Source organism: Hylobates moloch, unplaced genomic scaffold (genome assembly GCF_009828535.3).
Source record: "Hylobates moloch isolate HMO894 unplaced genomic scaffold, HMol_V3 SCAFFOLD_2, whole genome shotgun sequence".
Classification (NCBI taxonomy): Eukaryota; Metazoa; Chordata; class Mammalia; order Primates; family Hylobatidae; genus Hylobates; species Hylobates moloch.
The window spans coordinates 134,471,203-134,488,646 of record NW_026652277.1 but is presented as its reverse complement, the minus strand read 5'-3'; the positions used below and the strand labels follow the sequence as shown (position 1 = coordinate 134,488,646).

Here is a 17,444-nt window from a genome sequence, read left to right as displayed (position 1 = left end):
AAAAAAACAAATGGAAGAACATGCCATGCTCATGAGTAGGAAGAATCAATATCGTGAAAATGGCCATACTGCCCAAGGTAATTTATAGATTCAATGCCATCCCCACCAAGCTACCAATGACTTTCTTCACAGAATTGGAAAAAACTACTTTAAAGTTCATATGGAACCAAAAAAGAGCCCGCATTGCCAAGATAATCCTAAGCAAAAAGAACAAAACTGGAGCCATCACACTACCTGATTTCAAACTATACTACAAGGTTACAGTAACCAAAACAGCATGGTACTGGTACCACAACAGAGACATAGATCAATGGAACAGAACAGAGCCCTCAGAAATAATGCCACATATCTACAACTATCTGATCTTTGACAAACCTGACAAAAACAAGAAATGGAGAAAGGATTCCCTATTTAATAAATGGTGATGGGAAAACTGGCTAGCCATATGTAGAAAGCTGAAACTGGATCCCTTCCTTACACCTTATACAAAAATTAATTCAAGATGGATTAAAGACTTACATGTTAGACCTAAAACCATAAAAACCCTAGAAGAAAACCTAGGCAATACCATTCAGGACACAGGCATGGGCAAGGACTTCATGTCTAAAACACCAAAAGCAATGGCAACAAAAGCCAAAGTTGACAAATGGGATCTAATTAAACTAAAGAGCTTCTGCACAGCAAAAGAAACTACCATCAGAGTGAACAGGCAACCTACAGAATGGGAGAAAATTTTTGTAATCTACTCATCTGACAAAGGGCTAATATCCAGAATCTACAAAGAAGTCAAACAAATTTACAAGAAAAAAACAAACAACCCCATCAAAAAGTGGGCGAAGGATATGAACAGACACTTCTCAAAAGAAGATATTCATGCAGCCAAAAGACACATGAAAAAATGCTCATCATCACTGGCCATCAGAGAAATGCAAATCAAAACCACAATGAGATACCATCTCACACCAGTTAGAATGGCAATCATTAAAAAGTCAGGAAACAACAGGTGCTGGAGAGGATGTGGAGAAATAGGAACACTTTTACACTGTTGGTGGGACTGTAAACTAGTTCAATCATTGTGGAAGTCAGTGTGGCGATTCCTCAGGGATCTAGAACTAGAAATACCATTTGACCCAGCCATCCCATTACTGGTTATATACCCAAAGGATTATAAATCATGCTGCTATAAAGACACATGCACACATATGTTTATTGCAGCACTATTCACAATAGCAAAGACTTGGAATCAACCCAAATGTCCAACAATGATAGACTGGATTAAGAAAATGTGGCACATATACACCATGGAATACTATGCAGCCATAAAAAATGATGAGTTCATGTCCTTTGTAGGGACATGGATGAAGCTGGAAACCGTCATTCTCAGCAAACTATCGCAAGGACAAAAAACCAAACACCACATGTTCTCACTCATAGGTGGGAACTGAACAATGAGAACACATGGACACAGGAAGGGGAACATCAAACACCAGGGCCTGTTGTGGGGTGGCGGGAGCGGGGAGGGATAGCATTAGGAGATATACCTAACGTTAAATGAAGAGTTAATGGGTGCAGCACACCAACATGGCACATGTACACATATGTAATAAACCTGCACATTGTGCACATGTACCCTAAAACTTAAAGTATAATAAAAAAATTAAAAATAAATAAAAAATTAAAAAATACAAATTAAAATAAAAAATCATGTCTGAAAAATATTTCTACAAGAATTAAAAAATATATATCTCTAATCTTATTTCTTGGCAGCAGGATTAATCTTTTTATATTTGCCTCTTTAACTGCTTTTATGTTTTTACAATTTTTCTACAGTCAACATATGTTACTTTGCTAACATCATGTTCAAAAATGGATGTTACCTTACAATATATTTTACAGAGAATATAACACCTGTGTCTAGCAAAAAAAGGTATTTTAAAATTAAAAAAAACAATAAAATAAACCTCTACTACAAAATCCTGTAATATCAAATAAGCATACTGAAAATAATTCTTGCCTTTAGAAAGCAGCTTTCTAAATTTCTGTGTTGCTGTTAGCTGTTGATCAGCATTATTAGAAAAAATCATCTGAACCATATCTGTAGTAACAACTTCTTCCTAAAACACACACACAAAAATATAATTAACATTTACATATTTTACATGCATAAATATTTGTTAGACATACTATTGCTAAAATTATTGAGGTATAATTTGAAATATATTTTGGTAAAGTATACCTCTGGAATGGGTACAGTGGAACTAATATCTGGATCCTGTATAGGACTTTCAAGCATAGATTCATCATTTCTGGGCAAAGAGACATTTCTGCGTTTGAACAACTGTAATAAAGAGAAATCAGTTTACACATTGAGCTTTCCGTAAAACATTAAATTGCCATAGAATTCCATGTTTTCGTTTGAGTGGACAAAAAAACCCTATCAATTTTATAACTTAAAATTCTGAATATTTGAGTATTTCCCAATCATTATACTAGGAAGATCTAAGGTATTTATGAGAAGTCAAACTTCTGGGCTAGCTTTTGACTGCACAGACTACTTCACGTCACTTTGAATCTCAGCTCTTTTACCAACGGTAAGCCTGTAAGTGGAATACACATAGTAATTTTATAGCACTTAAAAAAGCACATATTTCCACACTGGTTTATGAGGTATCTAAGAATTTTTGCAAGAAAACTTAAAAAGCACATCTGTTACATAGGAAAGATAACATCTGATACATTAACAGATTTAGTATATCTGATTAACAAGGAATAGAAAACAATTCTTAGGAATGACAGTCCTATGCTTATTAATTCAGGAGCAGATAAAAATGAAGCAGAAAAAAAGAAGAAAGAAACATGGTGAGTTCACTAAAGGAGATTTATAGGTACAGTTGGCCCTCCATATCTGTGAGTTCCACATTCCCAGATTCAACCAACCTTGGATCAAAAATAATAATAATAATAAATAATAAGCCAAGCATGGCAGCACGTGCCTCTGGTATCAGCTACTTGAGAAGCTGAGGTGGGAGGGCTGCACATGCCCAGGAATTGGAGGGCAACCTGGGCAACACAGCAAGACCTCATCTCTTAAAAATCAACAACAACAAAAAAATACAAAAATAAAAAATAATACATATTTTATTTTACTTTATTTTTATTTTATTTTATTTTTTGAGACAGAGTCTCGCTCTGTCTCCAGGCCGGAGTGCAGTGGCACGATCTTGGCTCACTGCAACCTCCACCTCCTGGGTTCAAGCGATCCTCCTGCCTAAACCTCCTGGGTAGCTGGGATTACAGGCGTGCGCCACCATGCCTGGCTAATTTTTTTATTTTTAGTAGAGACGGGGTTTCACCATGTTGGTCAGGCTGGTCTCCAACTCCTGACCTCAGGTGACCCGCCCACCTAGGCCTCCCAAAGTGCTGGGATTATAGGCATAAGCCACTGAGCCCGACAATAATACATATTTTAAAACAACACAGTATAACAACTCAACTACATAGCATTTACGCTGTATTAGATATTATAAGTAATCTGGAGATGACTTAAAATATACAAGAGGATGTGTGCAGGTAATATGCAAATATCACGCCATTTTACATAAAGGACCTGAGCATCAGTAAATTTTGATATCCGCAGAGGATCCTGGAACCGAGGGATGACTCTACATTTCCTAAATCAAAATTTGAGGAAAACAAAATCTGGTTATACTCTTTTTGATAGCTAAATAAATATGGTTCTTCTTTTTTTTTTTTTTTTTTTTTGAGATGGAGTCTCACTCTGTCGCCCAGACTGGAGTGCAGTGGCGCCATCTCGGCTCACTGCAAACTCTGCCTCCCGAATTCATGCCATTCTCCTGCCTCAGCCTCCTGAGTAGCTGGAACTACAGCGCCAGCCACCACACACAGCTAATTTTTTTGTATTTTTAGTAGAGACGGGGTTTCACCGTGTTAGCCAGGATGGTCTCGATCTCCTGACCTCATGATCCACCCGCCTCAGCCTCCCAAAGTGCTGGGATCAAAGGGGTGAGCCAGCACTCCCGGCCTGTTCTTCTTCAATATGTAAACAATCCTCCTTCTAATCATTTATTCAACATGTTTTTTTAGTACCTACTATAATGTATGAAGGACTGTGTTAGATGCTGTAGATAGGGAGAAGAGAAATCATTATCATATTTCTGAAATAGGCCTTGCCTATTACATGCCTGTAATCCTAGCACTTTGAGAGGCAGAGGCAGGAATATTGCTTGAGGCGACAAGTTCAATAACAGCCTGGGCAACATAGCAGGACCCCATCTCTACTTACAGAATAGAATAGAACAGAATAGGCCTTTTCTACTTTCTTCACTGCTAGTCCTTTTCACACATCAGTTTTAATTCACATGTGTGAGAACCACATTCTTTTACTTATTTATAAATACTTCTACATTTAAGTACATCTTGGAATAAAAAATGTCGAGATGTACTCTCTTAAATGATTTTATATTCTTTATGTCACATATGCAAAGTATAAACAGAGATCTGGCTAATAAGACAATGGGGGAACAGTATGAATAGCATGGGAAGAAGACAATAATTTACTTATGGGCAAGAATTATGAAAACGACAAAGCAGCAAATAATATATAATTAATGTTTCTTTAAGGGGCAAATTTTACAATGACAACTGGAAGAGATCTAAATAGATGCAAGAGGAAAAATTTCTTAGCAGTAGGGTAAAAATATAATTAACACAACAGGTTTATCGATAAAACAGAAAATCCATTTCTCCCAGTGACTAAAAGTAGCACAGAGTTCTGTTTCACAAATCTGCAATTATGATGCCTGGAGTCTAATAAATAATAGATTTAGCTATATTCAATTTCTTAAAACATTTCCATTTAAAATTATCCAATAATTAGCAAACAATTAAAATTTTTAAAAAAACACAAAATTAAATAGCTAAAAACACCTACCTGTTCTTCCCTTTTTTGTTTTCTAAGCTGTATTCCTTCTTCTTCTCTTCGTCTGCGCATCTCTTGAGGATTTAGGGCTTTATTCTTATAACTTTTCATTCTATAGTTCTCTTTCCCTGGACTAGCCATGGCATCTTAAAGGAAGGAGAAAAGAAAACAGACACTGATAACCCACTCTCTCAAAATAACATGAGACACTTAATCTAGCAACTAAATTCAGGCTCACTGATTAACAGGTCAACAAAACCCATTCTGAAAATTATGTACAAAGAATACATTCCCTTAATTCCACATGAAGATTAGAGCAAAATGACCACATATTTTAGAAATAATACCTTAAACAAATAATTGTGGTCTAAACAAAGACAAAGTTTACCCTATCTTATTGATTCTAAGATGCAACAACCTTTCCTGTCTCCCTAGCCCCCACAGTGTTTTAACCTTTCTGAAACATAATTACTGTCAGGAAATAATCATGAATTATTTGGGTTAAAAAAAAAAAGTCTTCTAAATTACAGTTTCTGGTTAGATCAAGAAATAACCAGCTTTGAAGTATCTCATTTTTAATGAAATATGATATTAGGCTCCAGTAAGCACATCTCAAATATTTATTGGGGTCTGGCTTCTTTCACTTACTGAAGGCATTGCCTTAAGAGCTATGGCCACAAGGGTCAGGACTTGAATTATGACTACAATATCAGTTTTTAGTACTCCAGTATAATTAGTTCTTTTGAAATACTAAAATACATGTATACTTTATTTTTAAGTAGTTTTATTGCAAATGTGTTTTAAAACATTAACATTTATATACATATTTTATAAATACATAAAATATATGCAAATATATTTCAGATTTGAAATATATGTGCTAGTTTTACTTTTAGAAAGTGAATTATAAACTTTTTAACAATGTAACAGTATTGATATCTTGATATTATCTTATAGGAATATTAAAATACTGATATTACAACCTATTCTGGACTTACACATCACACACACAAAAAATCTGCCTAAAGCAGGGTGCCAACTTCAGTTTAACATTAGATAATTAATGAGTACCCAGTATGTTATTCTGTTAAATTCAGAGGACCTATCCATGTCCAACCAGAGACAATCTTGTGACCAATTAGCTTATGAAGTAAACACAAGAGAAGGAGAGGCTGGCATCTGTCTGCCATCCCTGATATTGAAGAGACAGACTAATGAATTGGCAAATTTTATTGTAAGCAGTACACTAAAATACATGCTTTAAGTCTTGTGAGAGCAGTGAAGATACGGCAACTAATTGTGCCTTAGGGACTTCTGAAAGCTTCATGGGTACCCTATCTTAAAGGAAAAGCAGGAAAGAGAAATGGGGAGAATCAAGCATTTCAAGCAGAAGGAATATATGCAAAGGCAAAGTTTTTGAAAAAGCCTTGCATAACCAAGAACAGTAAGAGACTAAGTGTGTCCAAAATGAGGATGCACGGCAGAACATAAAGCTATAAAGGTAGGTTAGAGGACATATGGTTCCTATAATGCAGCTGTGAAATCTGGACTTGATCCTAAGGAATAGAATTAAACAAATTAAGGAAAAGGTTGTTTTACACAGTTGAATGAGAGAAATAGGAAAGATGCTGAAGGCGTGAACTAAACAAGTTACTACAATGAAAACACAGAAGACAGGTTGGATTCTAGAAATATTTCTGAAATTGATTCAGTAAAAATTAGAGACCAGATGAATGTAACAGATATCTGGTGAGGAAGAAAAGGGAGTTGAGGATGACTCCATGGTTTTTAACTGAGCCATTTGAGTAGTATGGCAAGATAACATAAGACAGAGAATACAGATAGAGGATCAGAGTAGTGGTTGTTGTGTTTACATATCAGCTTGTTTCTGAGACCAAAATAATGAATTCCATTATTTTAAGTTTATTTTTAAATTTATATTTAGTAAAAATCACTCTTTTGGTATACATTTCTATGCATTTAACAAATGTACAGGCATGTAACTATCAACCAAGACACAGAACAGTTGTCACCCCCAAAAACTCCCTCAAGCTGCTTCTATTAGCCCTCCCTGACCCTTAACATCTGGTAAAAAGTTAATTCTCCACCCCTACAGTTCTGCCTTTTCCTGAATTTCAGAAAAAGGGATTCATACAGCATGTAGTCTTTTAAATCTGGCTTCTCAGAAAAAGTATGAAATATCTCAGAATATAGCAGCCAGGGAGGTGAACGACCTCTAGAGTGAGAATTACAAAACGCTGCTAAAAGAAATCAGAGATGACACAAACAAATGGAAAAACATTCCATGCTTGTGGATAGGAAGAATCAATATCGTGGAAATGGCCATACTGGCCAAAGCAATTTACAGATTCAATGCTATTCCTATCAAATTGCCAATGACATTCTTCACAGAACTAGAAAAAACTATTTTAAAATTCATATGGAACCAAAAAAGAGGCTGAACAGCCAAGGCAAACCTAAGCAAAAAGAACAAAGTTGGAGGCATCATATTACCTGACTTCAATCTGTACTACAGGGCTACAGTAACCAAAACAGCAGGGTACTGGTACAAAAACAGACACATAGACCAATGAAACAAAATAGCCCATAAATAAGGCCACACACCTACAACCATCTGATCTTTGACAAAACTGACAAAAAGAAGCAACTGGGAAAGGACTCCCTATTCAATAAATGGTGCTGGGATAACTGGCTAGCTATATGCAGAAGATTGAAACTGGACCCCTTCCATATACAAAACAACTTGAGATGGATTAAAGACTTAAATGTAAAACCCAAAACTATAAAAACCCTGGAAGACAACCTAGGCAATACCATTCTGGACACAGGAATAGTCAGAGATTTCATCACGAAGGGGCTATTGCAACAAAAGCAAAAATTGACAAACGGGATCTAATTAAACTTAAGCGCTCCTGCACAGCAAAAGAATCTATCAACAGAGTAAAAGACAACCTATAGAATGGGAGAAAATTATTGCAAACTATGCGTCTGATAAAGGTCTAATATCCAGCATCTATAAGAAACTTAAACAAATTTACAAGAAAAATACAAACAACCCCATTAAAAAGTGAGCAAAGGACATGAACAGACACTTCTCAAAGGACATACATGCAGCCAAGAAGCATATGAAAAAAAGGTCAACATCACTTATCATTAGAGAAATGCAAATCAAAACCAGAATAAAATACCATCGCACACCAGTCAGAATGGCTATTATTAAAAGGTCAAAAAGAGCCAGGTATGGTGGCTCACGCCTGTAATCCCAGCACTTCGGGAGGTAGAGGCAGGAGGATCGCTTGAGCTCAGGAGTTCGAGACCAGCCTGGGCCACAGAGTGAGACCCTGTCTCAACAAAATATCAAAACATTACCCAGGCATGGTGGCACGTGACTATAGTCTCAGCTACTCGGAAGGCTGAGGTGGAAGAATCACTTGAGCCCAAAGGTCAAGGCTACAGTGGCCATGATCACACCACCGCACTGCAGCCTGGGCAACAGTGAGACCATGTCTCAAAAAAGAAAAGAAAAAAAGTCAAAAAACAAATGTAAATTAGTTCAATCACTGTGGAAAGCAGTGTGGCAATTCCTCAAAGAGCTAAAAATAGAACTACCATTTGGCCCAGCAACCCCATTACTGGGTGTATATCCAGAGGGATATAAATCATTCTACCATAAAGACACGTGCACATGAATGTTCAGTGCAGCCCTTTTTACAATAGGAAAGACATGGAATCAACCTAAATGCCCATCAATAACAGACTGGATAAAGAAAATGTGGTACTTAAACACCATGAAATACTATACAGCCACAAAAAAAGAATGTGATCATGTCTTCTGTGGGAACATGAATGGAGCTGGAGGACATTATCCTTAGCAAACTAATGCAGGAACAGAAAAACAAATACCACATGTTCTTACTTATAAGTGGGAGCTAAATGATGAGAAAACATGGACACAAAGAAGGGAACAACAGACACTTGGGGCCTACTGGAGGGTGGAGTGTAGGAGGAGGGAGAGAAGCAGAAAAAATAACTACTGGGTACTAGGCTTAGTACCTGGGTGACAAAATAATCTGTACAACACCCATGACATCAGTTTACCTATACAATAAACTTGCACATGTGCCCCAAGCCTAAAGGTAAAATAAACAACAACAACAAAACCAACAAAATAAATCTGGCTTCTTTCATTTAGCATGGTATTTGAGTCATCCACGTTGTTGGCATCTATCAACTCTCCTTTCTTATTGCTGTTATTCCACTGTAGGGACATATCACGGTTTATCAGTTTTCCAGTTAAAGAACATCTGGGTAGTTTCCAGTTTTTGGAGGTTATGAATAAATGTGCTACATACATTCATGTAAAGGTGTTTGTGTAAACATAAGTTTTCATTTCACTCAGTAAATATCTAGGAGTAGAACTGATGGATAATACAGCAAGTTTATGTTTCACTTTATAAGAAACTGCCAAACTTCTTTCCAAAGTGAGTATTCCATCTTGCATTCCCATCAGCAATGTATGAGAGTTCCAGTTGCTTTGCATCCTGTCTCCACTTGATAATGTAAGGGGTTTTGTTGTTGCTGTTGTTAGTCATAGCCATTCTAATAAGTGTATAGTGACTCTGGTTTTAAACATGTTAAATGTATAGTACTTGGTGCACATGTAGGAGGCTTTGATCTATAGATGGTTGAAAATATGGATCAGAACACAGGACAGGGATCTGGGGTGATCATTTGGTATCATGTAGAGCTACAGAAGAATGATGACCAAAGGAGAAATCTTGGGGACAATCATATTTTAGTGGAAAAAGGCAAGAGCAAAAGAAACCAAAAAGAAGTAGGTCAGAGAAGTAGAAGAATAAGGAAGAAAATAAGAGTCCTGCAAAGGAAAGGAGTTCAAAAGATAAAGGAATATTTAAGTTGTAGTACCACTGAAAACAGGCCACTTGGTTTATTCATTCATTGATTCATCCAGAAAATAAAAGTGCCTGTAATAATCCAAGTACCATATCAGGCATCAGATTTGGTAATTATGTCACTGGTAAAGATAGCAAGACAAATCTCACTACTGGTGGAGCTCAAAGTAGAAGGGAGGGGCTGAGGACTTGAGAATGACTGAAAAGAAATGCATGATTATTTTACCAAAATTCCTCCTTTAAAATATTTAATAGATTCAACAATACTATGTGCACCTACAAATAGATACCATTAGAAACTGCTCAATATGGCCGGGCGGGGTAGCTCACGCCTGTAATCCTAGCACTTTAGGAGGCCAAGGAGAGTCGATCACTTGAGGTCAGGAGTTCAAGACCAGCCTGGCCAATATAGTGAAACCCCATCTCTACTGAAAATACAAAAATCAGCTGGGCATGCTGGTAGGAGCCTGTAATCCCAGTTACTCCAGAGGCTGAGGCAGGAGAATCGCTTGAACTCAGGAGGCAGAGGTTGCAGTGAGCCAAGATTGCTCCAGCCTGGACTCCAGCCTGGGAGACAGAGCAAGACTCTGTCAAAAAAAAAAAAAAAAAAAGGGCCGGGCACGGTGGCTCACGCCTGTCATCCCAGCACTTTGGGTGGCCGAGGCAGGTGGATCACGGGGTCAGGAGATCGAGACCATTCTGGCTAACACGGTGAAACCCCATCTCTATTAAAAATACAAAAAATTAGCCTGGCATGGTGGCGGGCACCTGTAATCCCAGCTACTCAGGAGGCTGAGGCAAGAGACCCCGAGAGGGAGACTGCTGGCATGAACCCCAGGAGGCAGAACTTGCAGTGAGCGGAGATCATACCACTGCACTCCAGCCTGGGCCACAGAGTGAGACTCCATCTCAAAAAAAAAAAAAAAAAAAAGAGGGAAACTGCTCAACACAACTTTACTAATAACAATGTTTGGTATTATTCTCTATTTTGTATCTATAAAAAGCCAGACTCTTGAAAGGAAAAAAATAGAGATCAGAGTTCATTACAGAGCAAACTGACCACAGTATTAGTTGTTTAGTTGTTGAATTATACTCAGTATGTATAAAATATTTAAGTAAAATAAAATGCTCATGGAACTAAAACTCTTAAAATATTTATCACCTATATATGTAGCATATTCTGGGCCACTGGCTCTAAACGTTTTCAATCACACATTCTACATACGTAAAATGTATTTGTGCATTCATCCTCAATATATTTATTTCTATACATGCATTACTATTCTAATATACTACTCTAGCATAAAATTCACAAAAAACAGAAATTTTTAAGAATGAAAGTTTTAAAAGGTAAACAAATAGAAGTTCTAATATTTTCTTACCACATCTGACTGGATCACCTTGTGCCCCACCAAACACACACACAAAGGCGCTACTTATGAGACCATTAATCCAAGCAACCACATTGTATCTGTTCAGCATAAATTTTAGCCAAATAAAATATAGCCCCAACAACTCATATATCACTTGTTCCTTTTTCTTCAATACTACTGACTTCCGGGTTCAGATTTAACACCTGCATCCATCCTCACTGCAGTTGCTTTAAAGGGGACAATAAACCAAGGGAAATTATCTCTAAAGGGGCCCCATCCAATGGGATTGTTTCGTTCACTGAAAAATAAACTTAAAGGCTGCACTTCAAAGGCTGAGGTCTCATAAAAATTAAATATAAGAAATGTTATTACGGCACTTTAAAGTTACAGAATAGAGGAATTTTTTTTCATTCATAAGCTTTCAACGGCTCTTAGAAAAACCACTTTTAAGTTGGGCAAATAACTAGAATCTGAATTTATGATTTTCTTTAATATCAATCGACATTATTTCTTATGCCAGTAAAGCCTTCATTTCCATGGGGCTGGGCGCCTCATTAGTGAAAGTAAAAGACTGCACAAAGCGGGGGAAGTGCCAACTAGAGAGCCCTCACAACCAAACAAGCAGTACTTAGGTTGGAGGGACAGAGTTGTTCCTGACCTACCAAGAAAGCCACTTTCCTACAGAATATGAGTCATTATTGGGTGTTGTAATTGTGAGATAAATCATTAGTGTTTTTGTCTTTTTTAAAAAACATGTCTAAAAAGCTCAAAAGTAAATGCCAGTGTCATATTCTTTTGTTTGTTTGTTTTTTGTTTTTTGAGACAGTCTCCCTCTGTCGCCCAGGCTGGAGTGCAATGGCGCGCTCTCGGCTCACTGCAAGCTCCGCCGCCCGGGTTCACACCATTCTCCTGCTTCAGCCTCCCGAGTAGCTGGGACCACAGGCGCCCACGACTATGCCAGGCTAATTTTTTTTTGTATTTTTGGTATTTTTTTTATTTATTATTTTGTATTTTTTTTTGTATTTTTTGTATTTTTGGTAGAGACGAGGTTTCACCGTGTTAGCCAGGATGGTCTCGATCTCCTGACCTCGTGATCCACCCGCGTCGGCCTCCCAAAGTGCTGAGATTACAGGCGTGAGCCACCGCGCCCGCCGCCAATGTCATATTCTTTAGACGTATCACTGTCATTTCACAGCTTTCAAATACTTCCATCTCCTATGCACTATCGATGAAAACCTAAGTTTTCATCTTAGAACGGAGCTGCCCGACTATTAGAAGCGTGGAACCCAGGCTTGCCTTGTCGTCGGGAATGAGCACTAGAGGCACCCGCACGCAGGTGGAGGAGGGGCGGCTGGCAGATGGAGAGGGCGAGGCTAGAAGGCCCTCGGGATGGTACCTGTCTCTTCTTTGGACACTGTGGAATTTCCATAAGCTGCTGGACACAGCTGCTGGCTACCAGGTGTGAGTGGCAACGTTTAGCAATTCCATTAACTGAAAAGAACTACCGGAAAACGGTGAGGCGGGGCGGCGAAGATGAGACCAGCTGCCCACCACTCCTTCTGAGGACCTGCTGAAAGAATCTGAACTCACCACGCCTTCGCGTCCGCAAGGGAAAGGTCCGGCTGCCACGCCCCCGCGACCGCTGTCGCCCTGGGGAAAACATGAGAAACACCCGGCACCGCCAGCTTCCAGAGACCTTCGCAAAGTAAGGGGTAAATAAAAACCGTGGCCCCCGGAACTAGTAGTTCCCAAAGGGACCAAACCCGAGGCTCCCCCAACCTAGCCCGTGTTCACTCCAACTTACCCATTAATGTGGCACTCTCCGATGCCCTGATTTCTCAGTCCCCAGCGGCGACGTGTGTGGCGGGTAACAGAAGTGCCGCCACTCCGCCCCTGGCGTGAAGCGTAGCGACCCAGTTCTCAATCCAAGATGGCGGCCACCTGCGCCCCTTCTCCGAGACCCCGAGGCTCGGCTCCCATAAGCCCTTGCACTCGACGCGGCGGCGGCGGCGGAGGAGGAGGAGTGGTGGCCGCACATCCTAGCAGTGGGGCGTAGAGAAAGTGCGCGCCTCCGCCCCACCCACCGAAGGAGGAGCCTGTGCCTGCGACAACCCCTGGATTTTAGTTGCGCTTGCGGTGGCCATGCTGTAGGTACTCTGCGGCCCGTAGACCTCCGAGTGTGCAAAGGGACGACCTCCTTTCATTCATTCTTCACGCGTGCGTGCATGCATACATTCTTAATGATATAAACTGTGTCAAGTACCATTTTAGATACATTACTGGGGCTACAACAGTGCAAAAAAGATGGTAAAAATCGCAGCCTTGTTGAGTGTACAGAGAAGCTCACGTTTTCTTCAGCTTCATTTTCTTTTATATGCTCTGCTCGTTTTATTTCAAGCTTTGTAATTTGTCATTTATAATTTTATATTCTATAACATCTGTGGTTTTTTGAGGTTTTTTGTTTTTTTTTTTGTTTTTGTTTTTTGAAACGGAGTCTCACGCTGTCACCAGGCTGGAGTGCAGTGACGCGATCTCGGCTCACTGCAACCTCCGCCTCCCAGGTTCAAGCGATTCTCCTGCCTCAGCCTCCCAAGTAGCTGGGACTACAGGCATGCGCCACCATGCCCAGCTAATTTTTGTATTTTTAGTACAGACCAGGTGTCACCGTGTTGGCCAGGATGGTCTTGATCTCTTGACCTCCTGATCCACCCGCCTCGGCCTCCCAAAGTGTTGGGATTACAGGCATGAGCCAACACACCCAGCCACATGTGTGTATTTTTGACAACAATGTATCACCAATAAACAAGTAACTTCAGTTAAAGTACTGTAGATTATAATACACAGCCCTGTAATCTACCCTGGAGTTCAACAAACGGTATTGAAAACAGACTGTGTTCCAGATGCAATGCTAGGAAGAGAATAAATAAGATAAACAATACATGAATCCTGCCCAGAAGACGTTTGCAATTTTTTAAGAGGAAAAACATGAAGACAAATTGTTTTAAGATGTTTGCTATTTTCAATAGTTGAAAAATAAACAGGAGAGAAGGGATTATTTAACTGTGGGTATATAGGGCTGAGAAAGGCATGCTTGACAAAGGAAACCTGGGCAGTGTTACCGGAAAGCGTTGCCAATCATGAGTCCATATAGTGAAGTGAAAGCAAGTTTATTAGAGAAGTAAAGAAACAAAAGAATGGCCACTCCATAGGCAGAGCAGTGGCTTGGGCTGCTGAACTGAGTATATAGTTTTTTTTTTTTTTTTTGAAACGGAGTCTCACTCTGTCGCCCAGGCTGGAGTAGTGCAGTGGTGCGATCTCGGCTCACAGCAAGCTCAGCCTCCCGGGTTCATGCTATTCTCCTGCCTCAGCCTCCCGGGTAGCTGGAAATTTTTTGTATTTTTAGTAGAGGCAGGGTTTCACCGTGTTAGCCAGGATGGTCTGGATCTACTGACCTCGTGATCCTCCTGGCTTGGCCTCCCAAAGTGCTGGGATTACAGGCGTGAGCCACCGCTCCCGGCCAGTTATTTCTTAATTATATGTTAAACAAGGGGTGGATTTTTCATGAGTTTTCAAGGAAGGGGGCAGGCAATTTTTGGAACTTAGGGTTCTACCCTCTTTTAGACTGTATGACTTCTGGATGTTGCCATGGCATTTGTAAACTGTCATGGTGCTGGTGGGAGTGTCTTTTAGCATGATAATGCATTATAATTCATGTATAATGAGAAGTGAGGATGACCAGAGGTCACTTTTGTCTTCATCTTGGTTTTGGTGGGTTTTGCCTGTCTTCTTTACCACATCCTGTTTATCAGCAGGGTCTTTGTGACCTGTATCTTGTGTGGACCTCCAATCTTCTGTGACTAAGAATGCCTAACCTCCTGGGAATGCAGCTCAGTAGGTCACAGCCTCATTTTACCCAGCACCTGTTCAAGTTGGAGTCACTCTGGTTCAAACGCCTCTGACAACAGGACTATTGGAGTATTGATATGAGTTTATTTGCCTTAATCACCTGGCCACCCTATCCCTTTCTTATTTCCTCCCTACTCCTCCGTCCTGGGAGACTGAATTCAAATAGACAATGGCCAGAGAATATATACAAATAGAACACTAACCTACAACCTTCAACAACCAGTCCAGGAAGGCAACCTACTATGTCCAGTAACCAGTCCAAGAAATCAGGTTACTATATGTAGCAACCAGTCCAGGAAGCCAAGCAATAACCCTTGTAGGAATCTACCCCAAATGGCCAGGACGTGATTAATAACTGACAGCTTCTCTAATTTTTGTCTGGGCTTCCAACTCAAGGCCAGCTACAGAGAGCCAAATATCTACCCACCCCTTAATAATTACATAGGATGCCCTGCTTTTAATTAGCCCACCTGCAGCTTCTCCATGCCAACAGCCTTGAATTGGCATACCTGAAACTTTCCCTTTTTTCCACTATAAAGCTTCCCCACTCCTCTGCCTGCCGTTGAGTCTCTGACAAATGCAAGTGATGGTGGCTGACTCCCTTGCTATTGTAAGCTCCAAATAAATTTGGCTTTGCTTGTTCTCATTTAGATGGTCTGCACTTGTTTCTATACTCCTGAAGAAGATTCCTGCTATCTGGACATGCCTTCCCTCTGGATAGATATGGCAGAAGAGATGGTAATTGTGTCTTTTAGACCACTGCTCAGCAGGGTCTAGGTCCCAGCTTTTCATATCTAGGAAAGAACTGGAGGAACAGGATTGGTATCAAGATGCTGACTTCATTAGTTGTATGCAGTGCCAACCACAGCAACTTCCTACCAAGAACTGACCTTCTATGGCATCTTTCCCAATCTGCCTATCAAAATAAAATCCACTTCTCAGTGGTCCTTTTATCCCAAAAGCTGCTGCCTCAACAGTAGACAGCTTATTGCCCTATTAGCTTACCTCCTCCACAAACCATGATGGAAAAGAAAGGGTTCTAACCCATTGGCTCAACGATTTCTTTTTACTTAAGCTGATGCTATGGCCTGAATATGTTTGTCCCTCTCAAATTCATGTGTTGAAACCCAACCCTCAAAGTGATGGCACTAAGAAGTGGGGCCTTTGGGAGGTGATTACATCATGGGGATGGAGTTCTGATGATGGGATTAGTGCTCTTGTAAAACAAGGTCAAAGGAAATGCCTTGCCTATCCACTATGTGAGGGTAGAGGTACTGTCTATGAGGAAACCGGCTATCATCAGACACTAAATCTGTCTGAGCCTTGATCTTGGACTTCTGGCCTCCAAAACTGTGAGGAATACAGATGATCCTCAACTTACAATGGGGTTATTTCCCAATAAACCCATCAGTAAGTTGAAAATATTGTAAGTCAAAAATGCATTTAATACACCTAACCTATTGAGCATTATAGCTTATCCTAGACTACTGTAAACATAGTCATAACACTTAGCCTACAATTGGGCAAAGTCGTGTAACACAAAGCCTGTGTTAGAATAAAGTTATAAAGAATTTTTAAATCAAAATTCAAAATTTGAAGTATGGTTTATTATTAATGTGTATCACTTTTGCACCATTGTAAAGTTGGAATGTCATAGGTCAAACCATCATAAGTCGGGGACTGTCTGTAAATGTTTACTGTTTGTAAGTCAACCGATTTTTGGTATTTTTGTTATGGCAGCCCAAATGGAATAAGGAAGCAGGTAAGTTATCAAAGTAAGAACATACTTCTGAGATCCTGTTGATCACTGCAAAATTAAAATTTGATATACTTAACTTTACAATGACGACATGAGATAGGGGACACTGAGGCACAGATGAATGTGCAAGTAAACTTTCCACTGTCACAGGGCTAGTAAGAAGTAGCTGTGATTCGTACCTAAGTAGTTTATCTTAATGAGAACTAGATTGAGACTCAAAGTTATTAGTAGCAGGATCATATAATTTGTGTGAACCAGGACATTTTTGATAGTGGAATGGGGTACTGTTAATAACTTTTTTGGGATGACCGTCCTGGGCAAACTGGGACACATGACCATCCTAATTGTTGAAGTTGTAAATTATTGTTAAATTTCCCTCACTTCTGTAGCACAAGTCATTCCACACAACAGCATGTATCCTTGCTGCTATTGATAGGTCTGATCCAGGGTGTGGGGACAGAGTGACTTTATTTGAAATGCTAATCTGCCATGTAACTTCTGACTAACCCCAAGTCCAGGAATGCTCCCAAAAT

At 39.6% G+C, this 17,444-nt stretch overlaps 1 protein-coding gene across 3 annotated transcripts in view; it reads right to left on the bottom strand.

Moving 5' to 3' along the window:
• Positions 1–13,190, bottom strand: part of KPNA5 (karyopherin subunit alpha 5) — a 62,892-nt gene extending 49,702 nt beyond the window's left edge. The window contains exons 1-5 of one of the 3 annotated variants that reach the window (XM_032157639.2): positions 13,051–13,179; positions 12,837–12,942; positions 4,952–5,085; positions 2,237–2,338; positions 2,015–2,114 (exon numbers count right to left, since the gene is read on the bottom strand). In XM_032157639.2, coding sequence (XP_032013530.1) covers positions 2,015–2,114; positions 2,237–2,338; positions 4,952–5,085; positions 12,837–12,909 — 409 coding nt within the window. In that variant the 5' untranslated portion in view covers positions 12,910–12,942; positions 13,051–13,179. Of the gene's footprint in view, positions 1–2,014; positions 2,115–2,236; positions 2,339–4,951; positions 5,086–12,836 lie in introns of all 3 variants that reach the window. The other 2 variants (XM_032157647.2, XM_032157629.2) reach the window with 2 other exon arrangements.
• Between the last annotated feature and the right edge of the window lie 4,254 nt (positions 13,191–17,444).